Source organism: Bos mutus, chromosome 27, assembly GCF_027580195.1.
Source record: "Bos mutus isolate GX-2022 chromosome 27, NWIPB_WYAK_1.1, whole genome shotgun sequence".
Classification (NCBI taxonomy): Eukaryota; Metazoa; Chordata; class Mammalia; order Artiodactyla; family Bovidae; genus Bos; species Bos mutus.
The window spans coordinates 38,694,487-38,719,982 of record NC_091643.1 but is presented as its reverse complement, the minus strand read 5'-3'; the positions used below and the strand labels follow the sequence as shown (position 1 = coordinate 38,719,982).

At 41.7% G+C, this 25,496-nt stretch overlaps 2 protein-coding genes across 7 annotated transcripts in view; one reads left to right on the top strand and one right to left on the bottom strand.

The window, feature by feature from the left end:
* MCPH1 (microcephalin 1) overlaps positions 1-25,496 on the top strand; it is a 232,036-nt gene that overhangs the window by 82,531 nt on the left and 124,009 nt on the right. For 5 of the 6 annotated variants that reach the window (XM_070364262.1, XM_005886929.2, XM_070364264.1 and 2 more), the window contains one exon: positions 15,654-15,731. In XM_070364262.1, the coding sequence (XP_070220363.1) occupies positions 15,654-15,731 (78 nt within the window). Of the gene's footprint in view, positions 1-15,653; positions 16,023-25,496 lie in introns of those variants that run through there. The other variant, XM_070364261.1, reaches the window with a different exon arrangement.
* Positions 18,188-25,496, bottom strand: part of ANGPT2 (angiopoietin 2) — a 57,561-nt gene continuing 50,252 nt past the window's right edge. Inside the window, exons 8-9 of the mRNA XM_005886927.3 lie at positions 21,619-21,749; positions 18,188-18,860 (exon numbers count right to left, since the gene is read on the bottom strand). Coding sequence (XP_005886989.1) covers positions 18,700-18,860; positions 21,619-21,749 — 292 coding nt within the window. The 3' untranslated portion in view covers positions 18,188-18,699. The remainder of the gene's footprint in view (positions 18,861-21,618; positions 21,750-25,496) is intronic.

Genomic DNA, 25,496 nt, shown 5'->3' with positions numbered 1-25,496 from the left:
GGGGAGAGCTGGTGCCCAGTGGGCGTGTCTGAGAATGTGTATGATGTTGGTCACACAGAAAAGTGAAGGTGTGGGGCTGCCTTGCTGGGAGACCTGCGTATGCTCAGCTTGTCAGTGTTGTGGTTCAGAGTCGTGTCCGACTCTTTGTGACCCCGTGGACTGTAGCACGCCAGGCTTCCCAGTCCTTCACCATCTCCTGGAGTTTGTTCAAACTCATGTCCATTGAGTTGGTGATGCCATCCAGCCATCTCACCCTGTGTCATCCCCTTCTCCTCCTGCCTTCAATCTTTCCCATCATGGTTATTGAAAGTTATACTATTGATAGTCTCAATGTTTCAAAGTGGAAACTGAGACTTGAGCATTTCTAATAGATTGCTCACAGTCACAGTGCTTGCAAATGGTGAATTTGAGGTTTGAATTCAGCTTTTCCTCCATCCATAGGCCATGGACTTTCTGGCATCTAATTCCAGAGGTAGCCTAGAGGATATTTTGATTTTTTGCTTCCTTAAACTTTGATATTCTTTGTGTGACTGCACACCACCTCTTTGTGTTTTGAAAAGATCAATGGGTAAGAGTGACTTTTGCTCCCAGCCTTGCCGCTCCCCAGCTGCATGACAAGTAAGGCAGGCCATGTCCAGGGAACACTCGGTACTCATTTACTGTTATTAAACAAGCTTGTTTTTTTGACACCTGTTGCTAGTCTCCCTTCAAATCTTGAAACCTTGAAGCCAAATGAAAGAAGCCAGAAGATCACATATTGAAAGATTCCTTTCGTATGATGGACCTGAAAGGGGAAGGTCCTTAGACAGAAGGCTGATTAGCAGTTAACCAGGCTGGAAGAGAGAAGAGGATGAGGAGTAATCACTTAATGGGTACGGGGTGTATCCCTGGCCTGACCCAGAAGTTTCAAAACTAGAAAGAGGTGGTGATTGCACAACAATGAACTAAATGCCACTGGGCCGGACACTTTAAAATGGTTACTTGTGTATTATGTGAATTTCACCTCAATTTTAAAATCCTGTGGAAAGTTGCCTCACCAAGGCAGACTACTGGACAGGCTTGTTTTTTTTAAGTGACTTGATGGCATTATAGAAAACATTTCTTGGTGTTCTGAGATGTGTTGGAAGTACTTACTTTGGAGCAAACATCGTTGCCTTGAAACTTAGCCAGTTCAAGTTGGTCTTTCTGGGAGACCAGACCTCCTCTGTTTTCTGGCTCTAAAGTGTTCAGGACTTAAGCATCCTATTACATGGTTATTACAAGTTACACTGTTGATAGCCGCAATTTTTTATCCTGAAGCTTAATCTAGAAACAACTTTATTGCCACAGCACTTTCATTAACTACATGTGTATTTTTGTAATCTATAATAATATATTTTCATATGATAAAAAAGTTAACTAACTTGCCTCTTGTCACAGACCTATAAAGAGATGGGCATTGGTTTAACCCACTTGCCTGGGTTCTGTGTTAAACGGTACATGATAACTGTCTCTTTGTGGGAAAAAGCATAAATATCATTATTCTTTCTAGAAAAAGGCAAAGCAATGGACCCAGTAGCAAATTCTCTTAAGGTTTTATTGTTTGAGGAAAATCAATTACTCTTATAACCGAGGTAAAGAATCTATGAGATCTGATGAGTAAAATATAATTTTATTTTTATAGTTCTGTTATTAGCTTAAAATTTTAAAAATTAGCAGTGACCAGTTTTGTTACTCTTGGATAAGAAAGAAGAAATTTGCAAACGCTGAATATATGTTTCTGTGTCTCCACGGACTCTTACAACAAAGGGTTGTATGTGTTTTGTTTTTAACCCCAATTGATGTGGGGAAGGATTGTTGTTGTTTTCCAGTTGTTCAGTCATGTCCAACTCTTTGCGACCCCATGGACTGCAGCACGCCAGTCTTCCCTATCCTTCACTATCTCCCAGAGTTTGCTCAAACTCATGTCCATTGAATCGATGATGCCATCCAACCATCTCATCCTCTGTTGTCCCCTTCTCCTGCCTTCAGTGTCTCCCAGCATCAAGGTCTTTTCCAGTGAGTCGGCTCTTGGCATCAGGTGGCCAAAGTGTTGGAGCTTCAGCTTCAGCATCAGTCCTTCCAATGAATATTCAGGGCTGATTTCCTTTAGGAGGGACTGGTTGGATCTCCTTGCAGTCCAAGAGACTCTGAAGAGTCTTCACCAACACCACAGTTTGAAAGCATCAATTCTTCCACATTCAACCCTCTTTAGGGTCCAACTCTCACATCGGTGCATGACTACTGGAGATGGAAGGGCAGAAAGTTTAATTTTATTTAATTATTTAATTTAATTATTTCTTTTCAATAATTAAAGGAGAAAATACATATACTTTCAACCTGTTTGAAATCAACTAGATTCCCTTGGATTAAATCTGTGGCACAAGTTTCTAAACCATCAGATTTGAATTTTAATTACTTAATTGGCATTTTATACAATATGAAGTTCTTTGTATTCAAAGAGTATTGTTGACTTTTCCCATAGAGCAGACACCCCCATTTTTTCCCCTTGGCTGCTATGTTCACACTCTGTTCTTAGTCCCAAAATGCAGTTGAGTTTAACAGTTGTGTATGGTAGGTGGTATGGTCTGGAGACAAGTCCAAAAACAATGATTGATTAGCCTGGCTATTTAGAAACTAGGAATAAACAATATTACAATTACACTAAGACATTGTGAATGTTAATAAATGGTTTCAAGCCAATTAGTAATGCTCTCAAGTCAGTTACATCAGCTTCCTATTGTAGTTGTGGTTATTAACACCAGCAGTGAATCATCTGGAATCATTGAGTTTTTCATGTGCAACCTAAGATCCCTTTCACAATTTGCTTTTCTCTCATCCTGACCTTCTAAAATCTCTTATACATGGAAATAACTATTGTTTTCCCTCTTTTTTTTTTTTTGAGACGCAAAAAATTAAGGGTAACTTGTTTAGTGTCTTTGCTTGTTAAATACTCTGAATAAATTAATTTTTAAGACTACTGAATAAAATTTTTTAGACAGTAAACTATTAAGAAATTAAAGTGAACATTACCCTTGTATCTCAGTGGTAAAGAATCTCCTGCCAATGCCGGAGTTGTTGTTCAGTCACCAAATCATGTCCGATTCTTCGAGACCCCATGGACTGCATCACAGCAGGCTTCCCTGTCCCTCACCATCTCCCAGAGTTGGCCCAAGTTCATGTTCATTTAATTGGTGATGTTATCCAACTGTCTCATCCTCTACTGCCCTTTTTTCTGCCTTCAGTCTTTCCGAGCATCAGGGTCTTTTCCAATGAGTCAGCTGTTCGCATCAGGCAGTCAAAGTATTGGAACTTCAGCATCAGTCCTTCCAATCAGCATTCACAGTTGATTTCCTTTAAGGTTGACTGGTTTGATCTCCTTGTTGTCCAGGGGACTTTCAAGAAACTTCTCCAGCACCACAGTTTGAAAACATCAATTCTTTGGTACTCTGCCTTCTTTATGGTCCAGTTCTCACATCCATACTTGATTACTAGAAAGACCTTAGCCTTGACTCTATGGACCTTTGTCAGCAAAGCGATGTCTTTGTTTTTAACACACTGTCTAGGTTTGTCATAGCTTTCCTGCCAAGAAGCAATCGTTTTCTAATGTCATGGGTGCAGTCACCATCTGCATTGATTTTAGAGCCCAAGAAGAGGAAATCTGTCACTGCTTCCACATTTTCCCCATCTATTTGCCATGAAGTGATGAGACCGGATGCCATGATCTTACTTTTTTTAATACTAGGTTTTAAGCCAGTTTTTTCACTCTCCTCTTTCACCTGCATCAAGAGGTTCTTTAGTTCTTCACTTTCTACCATTAGAGTAGCATCATCCGCATATCTGAGGTTGTTGATATTTCTCTCAGCAGTCTTGATTCTAGCTTGTAATTCATCCAGCCCAGCATTTCACATGATGTGCTCTGTGTATAAGTTAAATAAACAGGTGACAGTAAACAGCCTAGTTGTACTCCTTTCTCAATCCTGAACCAGTTGTTCCATAGAAGGTTCTAACTGTTGATTCCTTACCTGCATAAAAGTTTCTCAGGAGACGGGTCTGGTATTCTCATCTCTTAAAGAGTTTTCCACAGTTTGTCATGATCCACAGAATCAAAGACTTCAGCACAGTCAGTGAAACAGAGGTAGATGTTTTTCTAAAATACTCTTGCTTTCTCTATGATTCAGTGAGTGCTGGCAATTTGATCTCTGGTTCCTCTGCCTTTTCTAAACCCAGCTTGAACATCTTTAAGTTCTCAGTTCACGTATGCTGAAGCCTAGCATGCAGGATTTTGAGCATAACCTTTCTAGGTGAGAGATGCGTGTGACTGTCTGACGGTTAGCACATTCTTTAGTACTGCCCTTCTTGGGAATTAGGGTGATACTCGACCTTCTCCAGTCCTTTGGCCGTTGCTGGGTTTACAGACTTGCTGACATATTGAGCTGCACTTGGATGTGTGTGCGTGTGCTCAGTCGTGTCTGACTCTTTTCGATCCCAGGGACCACCAGGCTCCTCTCTCCATGGAATTTCCCAGGCAAGAATACTGGAATGGGTTGCCATTTCCTACTCCAGGGGATCTTCCAGACCCAGACATCAAACCTGTGTCTCTTGTGTCTTCTGCGTTGGTGGGTGTATTCCTTACCACTGCACCACCTGAGGAGCACTTTGATAGCATTATCTTTTAGGATTTTAAATAATTCTGCCGGAATTCCGTCATCTCTGTTAGCTTTATTGTCTGCTGTGCTTCCTAAGGCCCACTTGTCTTCACACTCCAGAATGTCTGGCTCTGGGTGAGTGACCACACCATCACAGTTATCTGGGTCTTTATGATCTTTTTTGTACAGTTCTTGTGGGTATTCTTTCCATCTCTTCTTGATCTCTTCTGTTTCGTTAGATCTTTACCATTTCTGTCCTTTATTGTGCCGTTTTTGGATGAAATGTTTCTAATTTTCTTGATGTGATCTCAAGTCTTTCTCCTTCTTTCCTCTAGTTTTTACATTGTCCATTGAAGAAGCCCTTATCTCTCCTTGCTATTCTGTGGAACTCTGCATTTAATTGGGTGTACCTTTCCCCTTTCCCTTTCTCTGTTGCTTTTTGCTTCTCTTCTTTCTTCAGCTTTTTGTAAAACTTTCTCAGACAGCCACTTTGCCTTCTTGCTTTTCTTTTTCTTTGGGATGGTTTTGTTCACTGCCTCCTGTACAATATTATGAATCTCTGTCCATAGTTTTTCAGGCTCTCTATTACTAGATCTAATACTCTGAATCCATTGGTCACCTCTGCTGTATAATCATAGGGGATTTGATTTAAGTCGTACCTGGCTGACCTAGTGGTTTTCCCCACTTTCTTTAGTTTAAGCCTGAATTTTGCTATGAGAAGCTGATGATCTGAGCCACAATCAGCCCCAGGTTGTGTTTTTGCTGACTGTATATAGCATCTCCATCTTTGACTACAGAGAATGTAATCAATCTGATTTTGGTATTGAGCATCTGGTGATGTCCACGTGTAAAGCTGTCTCTCGTGTTGTTGAAAAAAGAAAAGTGAAAGTGAAGTCGCTCAGTCATGTCCAACTCTTTGTGACCCGTTGACTGTAGCCCACCAAGCTCCTCCGTCCATGGGATTCTCCAGGCAAGAATACTGGAGTGGGTTGCCATTGCCTTCTCCACGGGATCTTCCCAACCCAGGGATTGAACCCAGATCTCCCACATTGCAGGCAGACGCTTTAACCTCTGAGCCACCAGGGAAGCCCCCTGTTGTTGAAAAAGTGTGTTTGCTATGACCAGTGTGTTCTCTTGACACAATTCTGTTAGCCTTTGCCTGCTTCATTTTATACTCCAAGGCAAAACTTGCTTGTTGCTCTGGGTATCTCTTGCCTTCCTACTTCAGCACTCCCAATCTCCTATGATGAGTAAGACATCTTTTTTTGGTGTTAGTTCTAGAAGGTCTTCTAGGTCTTCATAGAACTAATCAACTTCAGCTTCTTCGGCATCAGTGGTTGGGACATAGACTTGAATTACTGTGATGTTTAATGTTTTGCCTTGGAAATGAACCAAGGTCATTCTGTCATTTTTGAGGTTGCACCCAAGTACTGCATTTTGGACTTTTTTATTGATTATGAGGGATACTCTATTTCTTGTAAGGGATTTTTGCCTACAGTAGTAGATATAATGGTCAGCTGAATTAAATTCACCCATACCAGTCCCTTTTAGTTCACTGATTCCTGAGATGTTGATGTTACTCTTGCCATCTCCTGTTTGACCATGTCCAGTTTACCTTGATTCATGGACCTAACATTCCAGGATCCTATGCAGTACTGTTCTTTACAGGATCAGATTTTACTTTGATCACCAGACAGATCGACAGCTGAATGTCATTTCTGCTTTGGCCCAGCCACTTCATCCTTTCTGGAGCTATGAGTAGTTGTCCTCTGCTCTTCCCCAGTAGCACATTGGACACCTCCCAAACTGGAGGACTCATCTTTCAGTGTCGTATCTTTTTGCCTTTTTATACAGCTCATGGGTTTCTCGTGGCAACTATACTGGATTGGTTTGCCATTCCCTCTTCCAGTGCATCACATTTTATCAGAACTCTCCACTGTCTCGGGTGGAGACATGCATCCATGTGGAGACATATGACTCATTTGTCTCAGGTGGCCGTGCAGAGCATGGCTCATAGCTTCACTGAGTTATGCAAGCCCTTTTAATCACAACAAGGCATTGAGATGCAGGGCAATGCAGGAGATGCGGATTCAGTCCCTGGGTCTGGGAAATCCCCTGGAGAAGGAAATGACAACCCACTCCAGTTTTCTTGGCTGGGAAATCCCATGGACAGAGGAGCCTGGCAGGGTATAGTCTATGGGGTTGCAAAGAATCGGAACGCAACTTAGTGATTAAATAACAAAGTGAATGTTTAAGGAAAAAAAAAATAGTTTAATTGGTTCTGATCCAGAAAGTGGCATTTAGTTCTTTTGATCCTTCAGAATGTTCTGTTTTATAGGGATTAGAGAGTTGAAGAACCTATAAAAGCTGTGATAATTAGAGTGAAAGAGAAGAGTGAAAAAGTTGGCTTAAAGCTCAACATTCAGAAAACGAAGATCATGGCATCTGGTCCCATCACTTCATGGGAAATAGATGGGGAAACAGTGGAAACAGTGTCAGACTTTATTTTGGGGGGCTCCAAAATCACTGCAGATGGTGATTACAGCCATGAAATTAAAAGATACTCTTTGGAAGGAAAGTTATGACCAACCTAGACAGCATAGTCAAAAGCAGAGACGTTACTTTGCCAACAAAGGTCCATCTAGTCAAGGCTATGGTTTTTCCAGTGGTCATGTATGGATGCAAGAGTTGGACTGTGAAGAAAGCTGAGTGCCGAAGAATTGATGCTTTTGAACTGTGGTGTTGGAGAAGACTCTTGAGAGTCCCTTGGACTGCAAGGAGATCCAACCAGTCCATCCTAAAGGAGATCAGCGCTGGGTGTTCTTTGGAAGGAATGATGCTAAAGCTGAAAGTCCAGTACTTTGGCCGCCTCATGCGAAGAGTTGACTCATTGGAAAAGACTCTGATGGTGAGAGGGATTGGAGGCAGGAGGACAAGGGGACAACAAAGGATGAGATGGCTGGATGGCATCACTGACTCGATGGACGTGAGTTTGAGTGAACTCCAGGAGATGGTGATGGACAGGGAGGCCTGGCGTGCTGTGATTCATGAGGTCGCAAAGAGCTGAACACGACTGAGTGACTGAACTGAACTGAACTGAGTACCAAATAAGAATAGATGACTTTTTTACTTAAAAAAAAAAATCTTGTGCTTTCCATAGACACATTAATTTATATTCAAGAACAATTTGGGTTTATGCTATTATAATAAACCAAATTAATCTGTCTCACAAAGTTGTCTAGGCAACTTTAATGCTTTCACTGCTCCTCTCTGCATTGTATTGGAAGTCCTAACCAGCAAGAAAAAGTATGCACATAGATTGAGAAAGAAGTAAAACTGTCTATTTACGTAAGACATGATTGTCTACATAGATGATGTGAACATGTCTACAGAAAAACTCCTACAGCTAGTAAGTTGAGTTAAGCAAGATTACAGATTACATGCTGCTGCTGCTAAGTCGCTTCAGTCGTGGCCGATTCTGTGCGACCCCATAGACGGCAGCTCACCAGGCTCCCCAGTCCCTGGGATTCTCCAGGCAAGAACACTGGAGTGGGTTGCCATTTCCTTCTCCAATGCATGAAAATGAAAAGTGAAGGTGAAGTCGCTCAGTCGTGTCCAACTCTTCGCAACCCCATGGACTGCAGCCTACCTCTGTCCATGGGATTTTCCAGGCAAGAGTACTGGAGTGGGGTGCCATTGCCTTCTCCAACAGGTTACATAGTCAGTATACAAAATTTGGTTGTATTTCTGTTTACTGGCTATGAACACTGGGAATTCCAATTTTTTTAAAATGCCATTTATATTAGCAACCCCAGAAATTGAAATATTTAACTAAATCTGACAGAATATTTGCAGGATCTGTATACTGGAAACTACAAAACACTTCCGGAAAAAAAAAAAAAATTTAAAAGACCTAAATAAAAGGAAATAGATACTAGGTTTTTGAATTGGGAAGCTCAATATTTTTTTAACTCATCATTTCTCCTTATTTTTAAACTATAGAATCAACTCATTTCCAGTTACAAGTCCATCAAGATGTTTTTGGTCAATATACAAAATTTGGTTGTATTTCTGTTTACTAGCTATGGAATTCCAATTTTTTTTTAATGCCATTTATATTAGCAACCCCATAAGTTGAAATATTGAACTAAATCTGACAGAATATTTGCAGGATCTGTATACTGGAAACTACAAAACACTTAAGAAAAAAAATTTTAAAGACCTAAATAAAAGGAAATAGATACTAGGTTTTTGAATTGGGAAGCTCAGTATTTTTTTAACTCGCCATTTCTCCTTATTTTTAAATTATAGAATCAACTCAGTTCCAGTTACAAGTCCATCAGGATGTTTTTGTAGACAGTGACGAGCTGGTTCTAGGTGCAGTGCACTTCTGTAAGAGAAGAGCTAAGTTGGAGACTTACACGTTAGAGGCGTCTAGTGAAGTGACCCCATGGACTATACAGGAATCTAGGTGACTGGCAAAGAACTCTTTGTGCTCTTTTGGCAGTTCTTTCATAAGGGTAAAATTACCCCAAATGAAATGTTTTCAGAATCAAATGTAATTTATGAGGCCTCTAATAGAAATGGCACTCCCTGACATGTTATTTCCCAGCCCAGACTCTCTACTAAAATATCTTTCTGATATTTTATTTGCATATTTCTAAATAAAATGCTTTTCCTGGGTTGTTTTTTTTTTCTTTCTCATAGACATCATCTGTAGCCGTCCTCTATAGAAGATTAAAATACGACTGTATAGCTTTCACTATGACGTACACGTCCCCTCCCCATCTACCCAGTATGGTCTGGTTTTTGTTTGCCATGTTATATATGCATATAAATACGCACTCACTCACATCTACGTACGCACAGATGACTGTGAATGCTGTTTAAGCCGAGCCATATTATATACTGTGATGCTATTTTGTTTTCGGTAATTTCTGTTTGTTTTTCTTAAGCTTATCATTGACAGTCATTAAGCTAGTCATTGACAGTCATTTTCATTACCTAGTTTTTTTTTCTATGTGCCTACCACTAACTCACTGCAAAAATTTCTAAAAGCATTTTAGTTTTTTCTCCATAATTGTTTGCACACCGGATAATTTTCCAGTCCCATCTGTTTTTCTTGGGGTTCCCACCCCTGAATCCCTTTGTTCTTCTGCTCCCCTTGAGACTGGTTTTCCCTTGGTCTCCCAAGCAGCTGGTATCCTGGGACTTCCCATCACTGTCATCCCAGGAATTCCCTTTGGTTTGTTTTGTTTTCTGTTTTCATACTAGAGGCTTTTATCCAATGAGAAGAAAGTCATGTTTAATAATGAGGACTAAAAACCTGATTGAAATCCTGTTTGCCTGAGTGTATAAATCTTCTGATAAAGTGGAGGTGTTTGACAGAGGGAAGTCCGTGTGTCATTATCTGTATATCGTTTTTTCCCTGAGCTGACTGGTTTCCCCGACAAATCATGGTTCTGTGCTCGTGTTTTGGGGTGAGGGCTCTGCTATAGAAGTTGTCCCTACTTCTCACCACTGCTCCCAGAAAGTCTGTCTGATTTTAGTCTTATTCCAGAAAAGAGTGGGCAGGAGGTAGGATATTTCTTTTTCTCATTCTGTTCTACATTGCATTTTCACAGGTTGGTACTACCACTTTCCCGGCTTTCCTGGTAATCTGTGGAAGGAATTTAATGCTGACTCCCTTTCTAGACATTTAAGCTTGAGCTTTCTTTGCTGTTCCAGGTCAGTTACCACTTATCCACCTTCTTCGCAACTTCAAAGCATCATCATGTTTTATCTGCCTTTTTCCCCATTCCTCTTAGTTCCATTGTTTTAGTTGAGGCTTATGGGATGGTGAAAATAAGTTATGTTCACTTTGCTCTGTTTAATTGTAGTAGGCTTCATTTTCTTCCTTGTGTCTGATGCTCTTTTTGACCTGCATTTAATCTCAGAGCCATTGTCTGGCTTGGGTTTGCTGTAGTTACATTCCTCACCCTGTTCAAATGAGGAGGTAGATATAAAATGAGAGAAAACTGTTTGAGTTTTGCCTGGTATGGAATTAATTGCATAGTCAGTCCTACATTATGGGAAGCTCTCTGATCGTTAACTATTAATCCAATAATAGAGCAAGAAAATGGGTCCTATTTAAATTCATCAACAGGGTTCAAGTTTTATGAGTAATAGTTTTTAAAATGTTAGAAATATATTCATTTGCAGTGGATGCTGAAATAACTCGGCGCTCATTTTAAGGGCTGTGTTCATGGGATTTGGTCCTCTGTATTCATGCAGCCCATTCTTGCTTTAGATAACTTCTTGATTATTTTCATTCTTTCATGTTTATTATGAGAAATATATACCCAGTTAACCTTGTTGATTTAGTACTGACTTTTGTTTATTTATTTACTGTTTTTATGTATTTATTTGCTCTGGGTCTTAGTTGCTGCACTTATGGTCTTCAGTTTTCCTTGCGGCAAGCAGAATCTTTAGTTGCAGCATGCTAACTCTTAGTTGTGACATGTGGGATCTAGTTACCGGACCAAGGATCAAACCCAGGGAGCTTGGAGTCTTAGCCACTGGACAACCAGGGAAGTCCCTAACCTTTTATTTTTAACTAAACTTGCAGCCTTAACTGCCATCTTACAGAGTAGGTTTTCCTCCCTTTGAATACTCTACTAAGATAAAGATTTGATTCATTGGAAAAGACACTGATGCTGGGAGGGATTGGGGGCAGGAGGAGAAGGGGACAACAGAGGATGAGATGGCTAGATGGCATCACTGACTCGATGGACGTGAGTCTGAGTGAACTCCGGGAGTTGGTGATGGACAGGGAGGCCTGGCGTGCTGCGATTCATGAGGTCGCAAAGAGTCGGACACGACTGAACAACTGAACTGAACTGAACTGAAGGTAGAGATAAATCTAGCTAATGAAAACACTAAAGCAAAAAATTTACACTCTAAAAAAAAGTACAGTCTGATTTGATGATTTCATTACAATCAATGTTTTCTACTATCTCTGTACAGTATTCATTCCTTGGACGCCTACATAAATTAAATTTATTAATTCACTCACCAAAATGCTACTGTAGATGCCTGATGGTTTTATTTTCAAAATATTTAGAAAGGGACACATTCAGAGAACGTAAATTTTCTCCCAGAGATTGTTTAAGTCAGTTGACATTTTAATGTGGATTCCATTTGAACTCAAATTCCAAAGCCATTTTTAAGGCTGGTTCCCTGGATTCTCTCATTGCAATGTGGTGTTTCTCACTGTGCTGCTCTTCCACATGCTTCATGTCGGAAATGAACCTGATTTGAAACTTTCCACAGTTTATGTCCAGGGCTAATTATATGAGTTTGTAGGGAGCTAATGTGTCTCTGTAAATGATAACATACATTGACCGATAAAAGTAAGGCAAACAGTATGTTACTGCAGTGGGTTATTTTAACCACCCATATAGAACTGTGTACAAACATGATTTCAGTCTAGAGTTATAAATTTTCTAATACCTTCTTTCACTGAATTAATACATTAAGTTGTTGTTTTTTGTTTTTTGTTTTTTTAATGTTGGTTACACAGCAAAAATCAGGGGGAAAGAAAAAGAGAATTCAATGACAAAACGCCCAGGTACACACAGATCTGTTTGAAGATTAGGATCCCTGAGGACCCAGCTCATTGCTCTCTCTCTAATGGAGGCAGGTTTTCTCCGTTTTTTCACCCCTTTCCCACTGTGTCAGTGTGAGCCCCACGCCGCGGGCTGTTTGTTCCGTCTCCTGTGATGTGTCTTCTGACTCTCCTCCCCAGCAGTTGTGTTTGCACTGATGTCCTTGGCACACAGGGCTGGAAACAGGGTATGCTAGCAAACCTTCCCTACCGTGTGGAGCCGCCGACCCTATTTTCTGACCGCCTCTTCCAAAGCTGCCTCTACTGCAGCCAAAAGAAAGCGCCTGCTTCAGTGCCGTCCTGACACGTGGGCTCCCTGTGCTGAGATGCCTTCTCCTCTCGGCCTGTCTCTGCCTTTGCCTCGTGAACGTTTACTCAGTGTCAGCCCCTCTGTGGACCCTGTCGTGGCTCTCCCGGCCTGAGCTAGTTTGCTTCCTCTTGTAAGTGTGCCCAGCACTGCTTTGGAGAAATCAGCGTTTGTGGTTTCCCCTCATGCCTCCCGCAAGAAGGTAAATCTTTCTAGGGTAAATCCTCCTGGATTTCCAGGAGCCAGCTTGGTAGGCTTTCAATAAGTTGTTCACAGATGAATGGATCGTGAGCAGAAAGAAATGGCTGTTGAGTAAGTAAACGCATCTGTTGAAAGTAAGATCTGGGCCAGTGCTGAGAATGGCCATTCAGACCCTGTATTCCGTTCTTATCTTTATTCCACCATCATACTCACTTTGTCTTAGAAACAAAACAAAATGCTGTCCCATGTTGGGTAAGTACTAGGTTTAATATTAAAAAGGAGATATTTCAGACTGATATTCCATGAATGATTCTGAAGTTTCAGTTCAGTTCAGTCGCTCAGTCGTGTCCGACTCTTTGTGACCCCATGAATCGCAGCACGCCAGGCCTCCCTGTCCATCACCATCTCCTGGAGTTCACTCACACTCACGTCCATCGAGTCAGTGATGCCATCCAGCCATCTCATCCTCTGTTGTCCCCTTCTCCTCCTGCCCCCAATCCCTCCCAGCATCAGAGTCTTTTCCAATGAGTCAACTCTTCGCATGAGGTGGCCAACGTACTGGAGTTTCAGCTTTAGCATCATTTCTTCCAAAGAAATCCAGGGCTGATCTCCTTCAGAATGGACTGGTTGGATCTCCTTGCAGTCTGAGGGACTCTCAGGAGGCTTCTCCAACACCACAGTTCAAAAGCATCAATTCTTCGGCACTCAGCTTTCTTCACAGTCCAACTCTCGCATCCATACATGACCACAGGAAAAACCATAGCCTTGACTAGATGGACCTTTGTTGGCAAAGTAATGTCTCTGCTTTTGAATATGCTGTCTAGGTTGGTCATAACTTTCCTTCCAAGGAGTAAGCGTCTTTTAATTTCATGGCTGCAGTCACCATCTGCAGTGATTTTGGAGCCCCAAAAAATAAAGTCTGACAGTGTTTCCACTGTTTCCCCATCTATTTCCCATGAAGTGATGGGACCAGATGCCATGATCTTCATTTTCTGAATGTTGAGCTTTAAGCCAACTTTTTCACTCTTCACTTTCACTTTCATCAAGAGGCTTTTTAGTTCCTCCTCACTTTCTGCCGTAAGGGTGGTGTCATCTGCGTATCTGAAGTTATTGATATTTCTCTTGGGAATTTTGATTCTAGCTTATGCTTCTTCCAGTCCAGCGTTTCTCACGATGTACTCTGCATATAAGTTAAATAAGCAGGGTGACAATATACAGCCTTGACGTACTCCTTTTCCTATTTGGAACCAGTCTGTTGTTCCATGTCCAGTTCTAACTGTTGCTTCCTGACCTGCATACAGATTTCTCAAGAGGCAGGTCAGGTGGTCTGGTATTCCCATGTCTTTCAGAATTTTCCACAGTTTATTGTGATCCACACAGTCAGAGGCTTTGACATAGTCAACAAAGCAGAAACAGATGTTTTTCTGGAACTCTCTTGCTTTTTCCATGATCCAGCGGATGTTGGCAATTTGATCTCTGGTTCCTCTGCCTTTTCTAAAACCAGCTTGAACATCAGGAAGTTCACAGTTCATGTATTGCTGAAGTCTGGCTTGGAGAATTTTGAGCATTACTTTACTAGCATGTGAGATGAGTGCAATTGTGCGGTAGTTTGAGCATTCTTTGGCATTGCCTTTCTTTGGGATTGGAATGAAAACTGACCTCTTCAAGTCCTGTTGCTACTGCTGAGTTTTCCAAATTTGCTGGCATATTGAGTGCAGCACTTTAACAGCATCATCTTTCAGGATTTGAAATAGCTCAACTGGAATTCCATCACCTCCACTAGCTTTGTTCGTAGTGATGCTTTCTAAGGCCCACTTAACTTCACATTCCAGGATGTCTGGCTCTAGGTCCGAAGTTTAGAAACTACCAAAAAGGAAGATTTAGACTTCATTCCTAGTAAGTCCGCAAAAAACCCTTAAACTTTACATCACAACTCTAGAGACGTAGAATGAATTCACTGACTGCAGGAAAGAAGGAAATTGCAGATAAAAAGATAAGTGTGAGTTACGTAATTCAGTTTGTTTATTTTAGCTGTACTTTAATTCACACAGTTTAATTCACACAGATATTCAGGAAGTTTCATCATAGAGATGAGTGCAGGATCTCAAGTGTTGTTGAAGTAAAAGCGAAAGCATTGTTTTGATTATTCTAAAATGTTATGATGATGATGATGAAAGCTTGTTTATGATATGAGACATTTTACTCTTCTGAAGGGTGAGAAGGATTTCCCAATGTGTTATAGAAAACTTCTCCTAAAGATATTAGCAAATGATAAAAATAAAGTTACACCCCAGAAGTTTTGCTCTTTGAAATTAGGTTTATGATCTATCGTCTCCAAATATATGGAGTTTTTTAATTAATGAGATTCTGTGTTATTTGCTTAAGATGGTCTGTAACAACTGTCTAAATTGGAAACTGGAATTTAGGAAGATGTAGTGTTTCATATGTTTAGAAGTAGAGTGGTGTTCAGTATTTGGCCTCACTCAGATATAATAATAACCCAGGCTTCTAGCCATCCAGAGATGTTTTTCCTTAACCAAGCATTCATTAATATTTGTAACATTTACACAACCTGAAGATTCTGATAGCCCTTCAGTGTTCAGGATGCTCCATGGAGTGTGTAGTTACTGCTGGGGTTTTTTTGTTTTGTTTTCGTTTTGCTGTATCTTTAAAGTGGTCTGCTGCTGCTGCTAAGTCTCTTCAGTCGTGTCTGACTCTGTGCGACCCCAGAGACGACAGCCCACCAGGCTCCCCCGTCCCTGGGATTGGTTTATTGTCCACTAAAAGCCTGATAGATTTATTAAAAGTGCTCTGCTTCTTCTGTCACTTACAGGTACTGTGGTCTTTGGAAATGGGTCACTGGATTTCCGAGGAACCATTTGAACTGTCTAACTACTTCCCTGCAGCTCCTGTAAGTCACACATTATTTTATGATGATAAGTGCAATTTGGTATTTTCAGGAAATTGTTATTGGCATAGATACATACTCAAGGTTTTTAAAATTAAATCAATAGCAATTATACTTATAACTAAAATGACACATCTGCAAAAGTTAACGCATTTTGTCTATTTGTGGGAATAAATGTGAGACCATTCCTCAAAAAGTCATGAGGAATATAATCCCCCAAAATTTAATTATGGAAGTCCTTAGGATTGAGAAACACAGTAATGAAAGAAGGCAAGATTTTTGAGAAAGTGCTATTCTGTCTGGCTTACTACTTCAAATATTAATGCTGTTACTGTTAACAGAACTGATGGGCATAAAAGTGGCCGCGTGCTAGCATTATGATGTGGTCTTTCTGTTTTGGTGTTTTTTCTAAAACTTAACTTCAGCTTTACTGACTTTCTGGTATTTCAAATTCTTAGTTGGAAAGTTCCAGGTTCCAGTGTTTTTAAAGATTAATAAGTAGGTAATTTCAGGTTTGTTTGGAAGTCAGATTGTGCAGAAGTTGGCTTTTGTTTTCAAATGTTAACTGGTTTGTAACAGATTATTCTTTCAAAAGATTATGCCAGAAAGATAATTGATGATCTGTAATCTGTGACCTGTCTCCAGGTTTTTCAGCTTTGAGAATGCCATATGACTGTCACATAGTAAGAAATGGAACTTTACCTCCCTGGGGCTTATTTAGTTGTTGTTTCTGTTTCCATTTTTGAGACTGCTGTTTGATTTGGTCTTGGCTTTATAAATGTTTTCTTAAGAAGAAGAAAAATTGCTCTCAGCAAGACGTGTTGTTTGAAATACCAGGTAAGGAGTTGAAGTGTGAAGTAAAGATGCAAATTCCCCCCATTCTCTGACATGAGAGAGTATATGTAACACTGAGTAACATAGTGATGTTTACCTTTGAAACTCACTTTATCTGCCTACATGGACAAGTGCTGTAAATGAAGTGTGTTGTTGCCAGTTCTTCCTGTATTTTCATTTCCCCACCTCGGCGTCTGTCATATGGTCATTGAGATATCATGAAAACATATGGTTTCTTCTGGAGCAGGGATATTTTCTTATTATCAGATGTTTTTTAGCTCGGTACAAAGCCGTGTATACAGTCACCCTCTGTTAAATTTACAGTGCCTTCTTACACGTACTGAGAGTAGCTGTTCTGAGACAGGAGGTTACTCGCTGGTTAATGTATTTGTTGGGAAGGTACAGCATGGTGAGAAGTGTGTCCAGAGTCTGCTCAGCAACACCTGGGTGTTAGGAAACTAAGTTCAGAAAGGGGAGATGTGGGCATGACATAAATTAGATAAGAAAAAATGTAGTGGTAGAATAGCGTAAGGTGAGACAGACACAGGTAACGCTGGCTGCAGACTTGGCTCTAAGTTTCCTAACATCTGACTCAACTGTGAATCTATGAGAAATGGCTTCCAAATTATGGTGCATTACACAAATGTTATTAGTGTTAATTGTATCCTGGAACTTCAACAGAGTTAAAATTCTAGGAGTTTTCACAGTCCTGAGCTTAAATCTGTGCTCTCGAAATGTTCTGTAAATATTTCCGTATACTATTATATAAATGGCTCGATGGACGGAGTCTGGGTGAACTCTGGGAGTTGGTGATGGACAGGGAGGCCTGGCGTGCTGCGATTCATGGGGTCGCAAAGAGTCGGACACGACTGAGCATCTGATCTGATTATATAAATAGCAGATTTTGGTTTTGCACTCCAGAACACTTTTTTTTTAAGTTGACTCCTGGTTTAAGTTTAGTAGGATTTAAGTTATTGTTACTGATGCAAATTATGGTTTTCCCCTGACTAACTTGTGGGGTGAATCTAGCTTGAGAAGCATAGCTTTGTAACTGTTTCAAATGGAAAGGTTTCTCAACCACAAACTGCATTATAGCCTACTTCCCTAAAATACATCTTGGTAGAAGAGAAACAAGACTTCTGTTCTACAATAGTAAGTAAAAGATAGGAAAGCCTGTTTGTCATGAAATTAAATGTATAATTTTCTTCATTAAAAATCAAGATTTTCCTTGTCATGAAGCACAATCATTTGTTTCATAATCAAATTACAATGCTGTAAATATTATCATAGAAGTTAAATGTGGTCCTCTCACCTAATAAGTTATATTTAATTACTAAAAATACCTTCATATTTAACAGCAAGGCAGGAAAAAATAGTACAATCTTCATATATACCAAAAGAACACGTTTCTATTAATAATTTCAGAGATCCTGAAAGTTTTCACCATGGAAACTTTGAAATATATATATTTGAGCATTAACTTAAAACTAAGCTGTCAATACACACGTAAATATGCTGTTCTCAAAATGAAAATTTAAAGCTCCTAAGAGGAGGCAGAAAAATGCATTAGCTATGTTTTTCCTTCTCCAAATATTAAAACTACTAATAACCACTTCTCACAAAAATCCCTGAATATATAATGTATTTTTATGGCTTGCAGAATTTTTTCTTCCTTTTAATTATGATAGCGATGCTGAATTCAGGACATATAGATATTTACACAGTCTATAAACAGTGCTTGGAAAAATGCAGTTCCAAGGTTATCTCTACTACACAGCATAAGTGTTCTGTTTTCCAGTTATTTACTGATCAACTCGCGCGTAACATTCTTGGTTGTGACAACAGAGTCTGTAAATTGTCAGTCTCGTTTGCGAGCTTAGATTTATCTTCCCGAAGGCTTTCTGCCGGGTCACCACGCCAGGCTGTGGCTTGTCTGGGGTTGTGCGTCGGTTCACTGAGTGATGCGGGTTCAAGGGGTAAGCCTCACGGGGCTCGCACTGGGAGCTCACGGCCCCTTCTGCACCGAGTGGGCAGTTCGTCCAAGCCGGATGCGGAGACGGCGTGCAGTCTTTTAGTGCTTTGGGAGCAAGTCTCTGGAAACAGGGCAAGACATTGTCCCTCAGGTGGGTGCCAGAGTTTAGAAATCTGCTGGACGGATCATCATGGTCGTGGCCTTAAGTGAGTAGCCGGAGCCCTTCCAGTAGTACCACTTAATACCGTTGAACTTATTTGTGTTCTGCCTCTGTGGGTAGTACATTCCATTCAGGTTGGAAGGACCACAGGCATCAAACCACCAGCCTGTGAAAGGGAAGCACAGAAGGAATTAGGAGCCAGGCAGCCCTGACTGTCTCACCTTTGAGTGGGAAATGCCAGCTCTTCAGAGAGTCACATCCCAGGTCTGTGAAGCATGTGCCCGGAGCCACTCTTGAGTGTGGGGAGAGCCGCCTGGCAGAGGGGAGCGTGGCTCTCCATCTCTGCACTAGTTGGACCGTGGCTCCCTAAGGCACACGTTCTTAGGAGCTCCCTTCTCTGTGCTGTGGGGAAGGGCCAGTCACCCGCCGACATGGCTAGGAGAGCCAGGGGACAGCTGAAAGTGGGGAAGGGTCAGAACCTGGAGAATGGGTGGGTGGGTCTCATGGGGCCAGGCTCACCATCTATCCTGTCCCAGCCACACGGTGGACCAGACTGATTCAGGCTGCCCTTCCACTACAAAGAAAGTCTTTTTGTTGAAAGCGTAACCCTAGATTTTAAGTACTCAGTGGAGCTAGATAAAAAGCAAATCTTCAAGTCCCAGAAACAAAAAGAAAATTTTCGGCTGTAGTGGTGTGTGCCCTAAAGTAAAGCGAGGGTCTCGGGGGGCATCCACACCTACCCCTGAAGGACTAGTCTGGGGTAACGTCATTCCCCAGAGGCCTTGGGTTTGTGAGGAGAGGAGTGACCTCGATCTACATGTCTTAATTCAGATAAACCTTCATATTGTGTTGGGAGGACTTACACAGTATGATGCCATTTGTATAAAATTTTAAAATACAGAAAAAAATAACAACTATTCTTGATATCTCCAAACCTAGTAAAAGAAATAATGTGACCATTACCTCAGGGGCAAGTATTTGTAGGGCCTGTTTTATTTCTTTAAAAGTATTCTGGTGCGTATATTCTATTCTAATATTCACGTGCTGCTCTGTGGTCACCAATTATTCCATCCAGATGCCTAAATTCTTTCCGGGGGTAACAGCTCCATTACTTGATTCAGATTAATGTTGATTTGATAAGACGTTTATGTGTGAGGCTCATAATCCTTCCTAATATTCAGGAATATTACACACTTATGAGTCTGTCCATTCCAGAGCCTGCTGCCTGACTCAGCTATTGAATTTACTGTACATGCAAAAATCTAGCTGGCTTCTCCTTGGTACAGACCACAGCTTGGAATCTGACCTCTACACTCTCTCTCTCGGGCTACATTTCTTCTTTCCCATCTGCTTTCCACTTCCACTCTCGGCCCTAAATCTTAATCTGAGTAAATAAATCTGTTGTTTCCTTGGTTATTAATGCACTGATACTCTCCTGAGTAGCTCCTGACGTTCGGGTGGTCTGAAAACTGCTGTCGCCCGAGTGGACTGCTGGGCTCAGTGTGGGAATGGCAAACAGGAAGGATTCCAAGGGCTCACTCCCCCACCCCCTTCCCCTGGTTGGCTTTAAAAAGGATTATTATGGTTGATGGGGGAGACAGGCAGCTTTTACACAATCCGCATAATAGCATTCTCTGGTTGAAATAATTACTGAAGTGGGCCTGGCTAATAAGGAAGGCTTAATGTTACCACCATGTACTCATACATAAAATACATTCTCTAAGGAACCGTAAGACTGAGTTTCTTAATGGAGCCTCCGTCTCTCAGTATCACTGAAAGACTTGAAAATTACTTTATTTCACATTATTTTCTTAAATAAATCCTTTTGCCTGTAAACAGTTCTTAACTGCAGTGCTAACACATGGTAAGTTTAGATCCTTTACTTGTTGACGCAGTCCCTCATACTTGTAAGATTTATTGACCTCAGCTCTTTCCTCTGGTTTTCCTGGGTGAGTAATGAATGAATTTTTGGTGATACAATTCATGGCCTCTACAGATTCAACACTGCCAGTTTCCTGTTTGCCTCTACATTTAGTCTGCACTGTTGGCAGAATTTTCATTGCTGATTTCAATCTTTCAGTGTTTTTAAGAACTAACTTTGACAGCATTTGCCAGACTTTTTTTCTGGTCTCGGTCACAATTAACTGGCTCTGGTTATTCCACTTTAAAAGTTTTAGGAATCAGAAGAATACGTTTCCTAACAGTTGGTCCCTATCGCTAAACTCTGACATGCTTCTGAGAACTCATCCAGCTTTTTAAGTGACTGTTATATCAGATTTGTTTTTGAATGTGGTTTCTTTTTTATTTTGAGAGATCTAGCATGGGAGGTATCAATAGAAGGCAAGAACAGCCTGAAAATAAAGGCCTTAATTTAAACTGGACTATCATTCATTTTAATTTGATGCACAGAAAAGGAGGTTGTTTAGTTATTTTCTTTGCATTATAAGTGTTTGCTATATATTAATGACATCTTTAAAAAAAACTGAAAAATTCTTGTTTGAACTATAAATTATTCATTAGAAACATTCCTATACTAATGAATCCACGTCACTGCTTTGTTGCCATTTTGAATTCTTAACCTTTCTAATAAAGCAAAATGGAATTAAACCATCTTTCTAACATCTGATATTCAGCACAAGCTCAGGAGAGCTTGCTCAGGGTCACATGGCCCCTCTCCCTGCCAGGGCCAGGTCCTGAGGAGACACAGTTGGCCTAGCGACAATTCTAGCTCCATATCACATTCGTGCGTAAAACTCAACAGTCCGAAAAAGCGAAAAACAAACCTCCCCGCATTGAGCAAGTCCATCTAGTTATGAAATTTGGACACTGTCACCGATCACAGGTTGCAGTCTGAATAGCCAACCTTTTACTCTCTGAAACCTTTCCTTGCCAACACAAATTGGAAGAGAGAAAAATCCTCCCACCTCCTGTGAGCATTTGTGAGCATTTGCAAATGCATTTGTCGTTGTCTGCATCCTTCGTGCTAAAATCATTTCCTGGCTGGCTTATGCTGCTTATTTTGCCGGCTGTCCCCGTGAGGCCTTTAAGGTGAATCCTGTGAGCATGCAAAGAAAAACAGAAGAAAAAAAAAAAGCAAAACATAATTGGCTTGGGTGGTTGATTTATCGTAGTGGAAAGTTTTTTACAATGAAGAATTTCATTCTACAGAAGCGTGTGCTATGCCGGTTAGTGCACTAATGCACTAACAGGACAAAATGTTTTTGTGCTGGTATAAACAGGAACCAACTTATCATCAAACCCTTAGGCAAAGAGGAATGTTTTCATGAAACCTTCACCGCGTATCACTTGCACAGCATCAGCAGGGACTTCGGGGCCCTATAATTTATTTTCCTGCTGCTTTCAGATAAACAAAAGAGGGGAAAATGCGTTGTGAAGGGATCCTCTTTCCATATCATGGAAATAGTAATCAAAGTCCCGAGATGACCAGTGGGGGTGGGGAGGGCAGCAGACCAGGAAGGACCATTGCACTTGGTGTAGAAGTCTCATGAACCATGTAGAAAACAACGCCTGTAGCTGCTTGGCCTCATTTTTGAATAGTATTGTAATAAACCTGCCAGACTTTGAGAAACAATAAGCGTACTGTTCATTAAACTCCAGATGATGGCCCAGGCTTTTTGTTCAGTCGCCAAATTGTGTCCAACTCTTTGCGACCCCATGGACTACAGCATGCCAGGCTTCCCTGTTCCTCAGCATTTCCAGAGTTTGCCCAAGTTCATGTCCATTGAGTCTGGGATGTCATCCAACCATCTCATCCTCTGTCGTCCCCTTCTCCTCCTGCCTTTAATCTTCCCCAGCATCAGGGTCTTTCTCAGTGAGTCAGCGTATCGCATCAGGTGGCCGAAGTATTGGAGCTTCAGTTTCAGCGTCAGTCCTTCCAGTGAATATTCAGGGTTGATTTCCTTTAGGATGGACTGGTTGGATCTCCTTGCAGCCCAGGGGATTCTCAAGTCTTTTTCAGCACCACAGTTCAAAAGCATCAATTCTTTTGTGCTCTGGCTTTTAGGAGATCGCAAAAATCTGGCTCCCCACCAGCAGCGTGTCTGCCCAGGAGGAGGGGAGAAGGGCCGGGGGGCTGTGTGCCCTGCTCCAGGGGAGCCCGGGCCAGGGAAGCAGGGTCTAGGGGACGCTAGAGCCTGCACCGAGCCTGTGTTGCTGTGTGGGCCTTGGGCCGGGGTTGCTGAGTCTCCCATCCTGGGAACGCTCCTGTTCTCTAAGCCCCCTAGACGCCACTCATCTTGCGAACACCAGCTCATGTGTGCTGGCAACTATCTTGGAAGGAGTAGGGTTTCTTGGAATTCATTTTGGAACAGAAGGTGGAGCCGGGAGGAAAGGTTGGCCAGGGGCCTGTCTCTCAGCGCCCACACCACGCACTCCCATACGTGAGACCCAGTGCCCAGAACAGCCCCAAGGTAGGCATGCGGCACCCGCCATCTCACAGGTAGGACGGCTGAGGTTCAGAGACAGGAACTCGCCCAGAGGGACACGCCGTACGTGGCAGAACGGGGACTGGTCGCGGCTGCCCCTCTGTTAGGGCTCCACGCTGGGGCACCCAGTGTGTGGTTATGGAGGAAGTCGTTGAGGGTGCCTGGGACCTTACCCAGTAGGTTCCATAAAGCATTACCCCTGAATAACTTCTGTGTTAGTAACTTAGATTTTTTAATTGTTTGTAATATTGTAACTCTGCAAACCTCATCACAAAGCAGGGCCTGAGTTTCTTGATTTCAGGCCCCTCTTGTGTTTCAGTCATGACCCCGGGCTCCAGCACAACCTCTGTATACCTGGTGTAACATGTTCATGTCAGTTCTGCTCATCTCTGAGGTTTTGAAGCACTTTGCTTTTTTTTTTTTTAAACTTTTGTATTTGGGGTATAGCCAATTAACAATGTTGTGATAGTTTCAGGGGGACAGCAATGTACATGTATCCATGCTCCCCTCCCATCCAGGCTGCCATGTAACAGAAGGACTTTAAATTTCTGTCCCGGCCCGTCCCATTAATTGCAGGCAGGACTGAAATGAATGACTGCCTTTAGATCCTTCTGTTGTGTGGCCCACTGGTTAAAGTTGGCTTTTTTTCAAAACTTTATCAAGAATAGCCACATTCTCGAAATTGCTTTAAATTGGTACCCATCGCTTTTATACCACAGTGGAATGATGAGAGAGGTAATGCCAATATTTAATAATTAAATCTTAGTGTTTGTATGGAACTACCAGAATGTTGGTGTGTGTGTGCTCAGTCACTTCAGTCATGGCCAACTTTTTGTGACCCTATGGACTGTAGTCTGCCAGGATCCTCTGGATTCCCCAGGCAAGAATACTAGAGCGGGTTGCCATTTCCCTCTCCAGGGGATTTTCCCAACCCAGGGATCGAACCCACATCTCTTAACATCTCCTGCATTGGCAGGCAGTTCTTTACCACAAACGTGACCAATTCTTAAGGTTTAATATACCAATAGTTTTTAGTTTTAGTAAAAAGAATCATATTCTATTGATGCACTTATATATTCCTATAACATGTATTTTTTTCAGTTTTCTAACATTTGAGAAAAATTCCTTTAGTAAAAAACAACTGCTACATGCAGTTGGCATTCTGAAATATCAATAGTTATTTTAAGTTTTAGTCACATCCCAGTTTTCTTATCACATTGATGTGTTTTATCAGGATAATAATTTTTTTCAGTGTAGTATTTGCCCTATAATGTCAAGTAAATTAAACTGAGCTTTAAACAAATTTGGGCTTCTTTACATCATGTATCTAAAAATTGATTGTGTTTCTAAAGGAAATATATCTGTTAAGAACCATCACAGTTTAAAATATTTTTATAATGTCAGCATACAAGGGTAATGACCCATTTTGTAAAATCTTCTTATGTAAATAGTCTAATCCTTAATTTTTGTGTTCTTTCTTTCTTTTTAATTTCTCTGTTGTAGAGTTCTAACTGTTGCCAGTTGAAAAAATATTTAGCTTGGAGGTAAAACAGTGACCAGCCACTCATGTCTAAAACTTCATTGAGTTTTTGATCTCTTTAGAGTCCCCTTGGGGCTGCACTGCAGCCCAGACACCTATCTCTTCACTCATCTGAGCCCCGGTCCACTCTGGGCAGCCCAGCTCTGTGTGTGATGAGAGCCAATGACTGACTTCTTAGAAGTCATGTCAAAGCTTGTCAGACACTATGTCTTCAGATGTGCTCCTGAATTTTGGCCCACCGTTTAGTGGGGCACGAGACGGTGTGCACTTCTCAGGTAGCTGTCAGCAGGCCGGCTTTCAGCCCTTTTTTTTTTTTTTTTTTTTTGAGCTGTCCATTGCGGCCTCCCCTAGAAGCCAGCTCAAGGACTTTAAAAATCACAGGTTTTTTTCCCCCCCCAAGCTACTAAGGTCTTGGAATTTTCATTGAGCAGAGGGTCTGAATTGGGCATCGGTGAAATCCAGCCAGGACTGCAGGCCAGCTGACCTCTGTCTGCTGTGACACTGCTGTGGACCTTCTCTCCTGCCTGACATCAGAGTAGGTGTCTCACGTGTGCCCTGCGGCCACCGGAGCCCCTCCATTCTTCCCCAGCCTGTGCCTTCTAGACTCCCTTCAGGGTGTGCTGGTACCTGACCCCTTGTGTTGTATCTTCCCAGACCAGTTCCTGGGTCACCTGCAGGCATCCCGTCCCCCTGGCCCCTGCCAGCGACAGGCATCCTGAGCCCCTGCGTGACGGCGAGATGCCCTGACCCCTGCACTGCCCTGGCCGCACACAGCAGGGTGCGGAGCCCCTTTGCTCTGCCTCCACTCTCAGGCCAT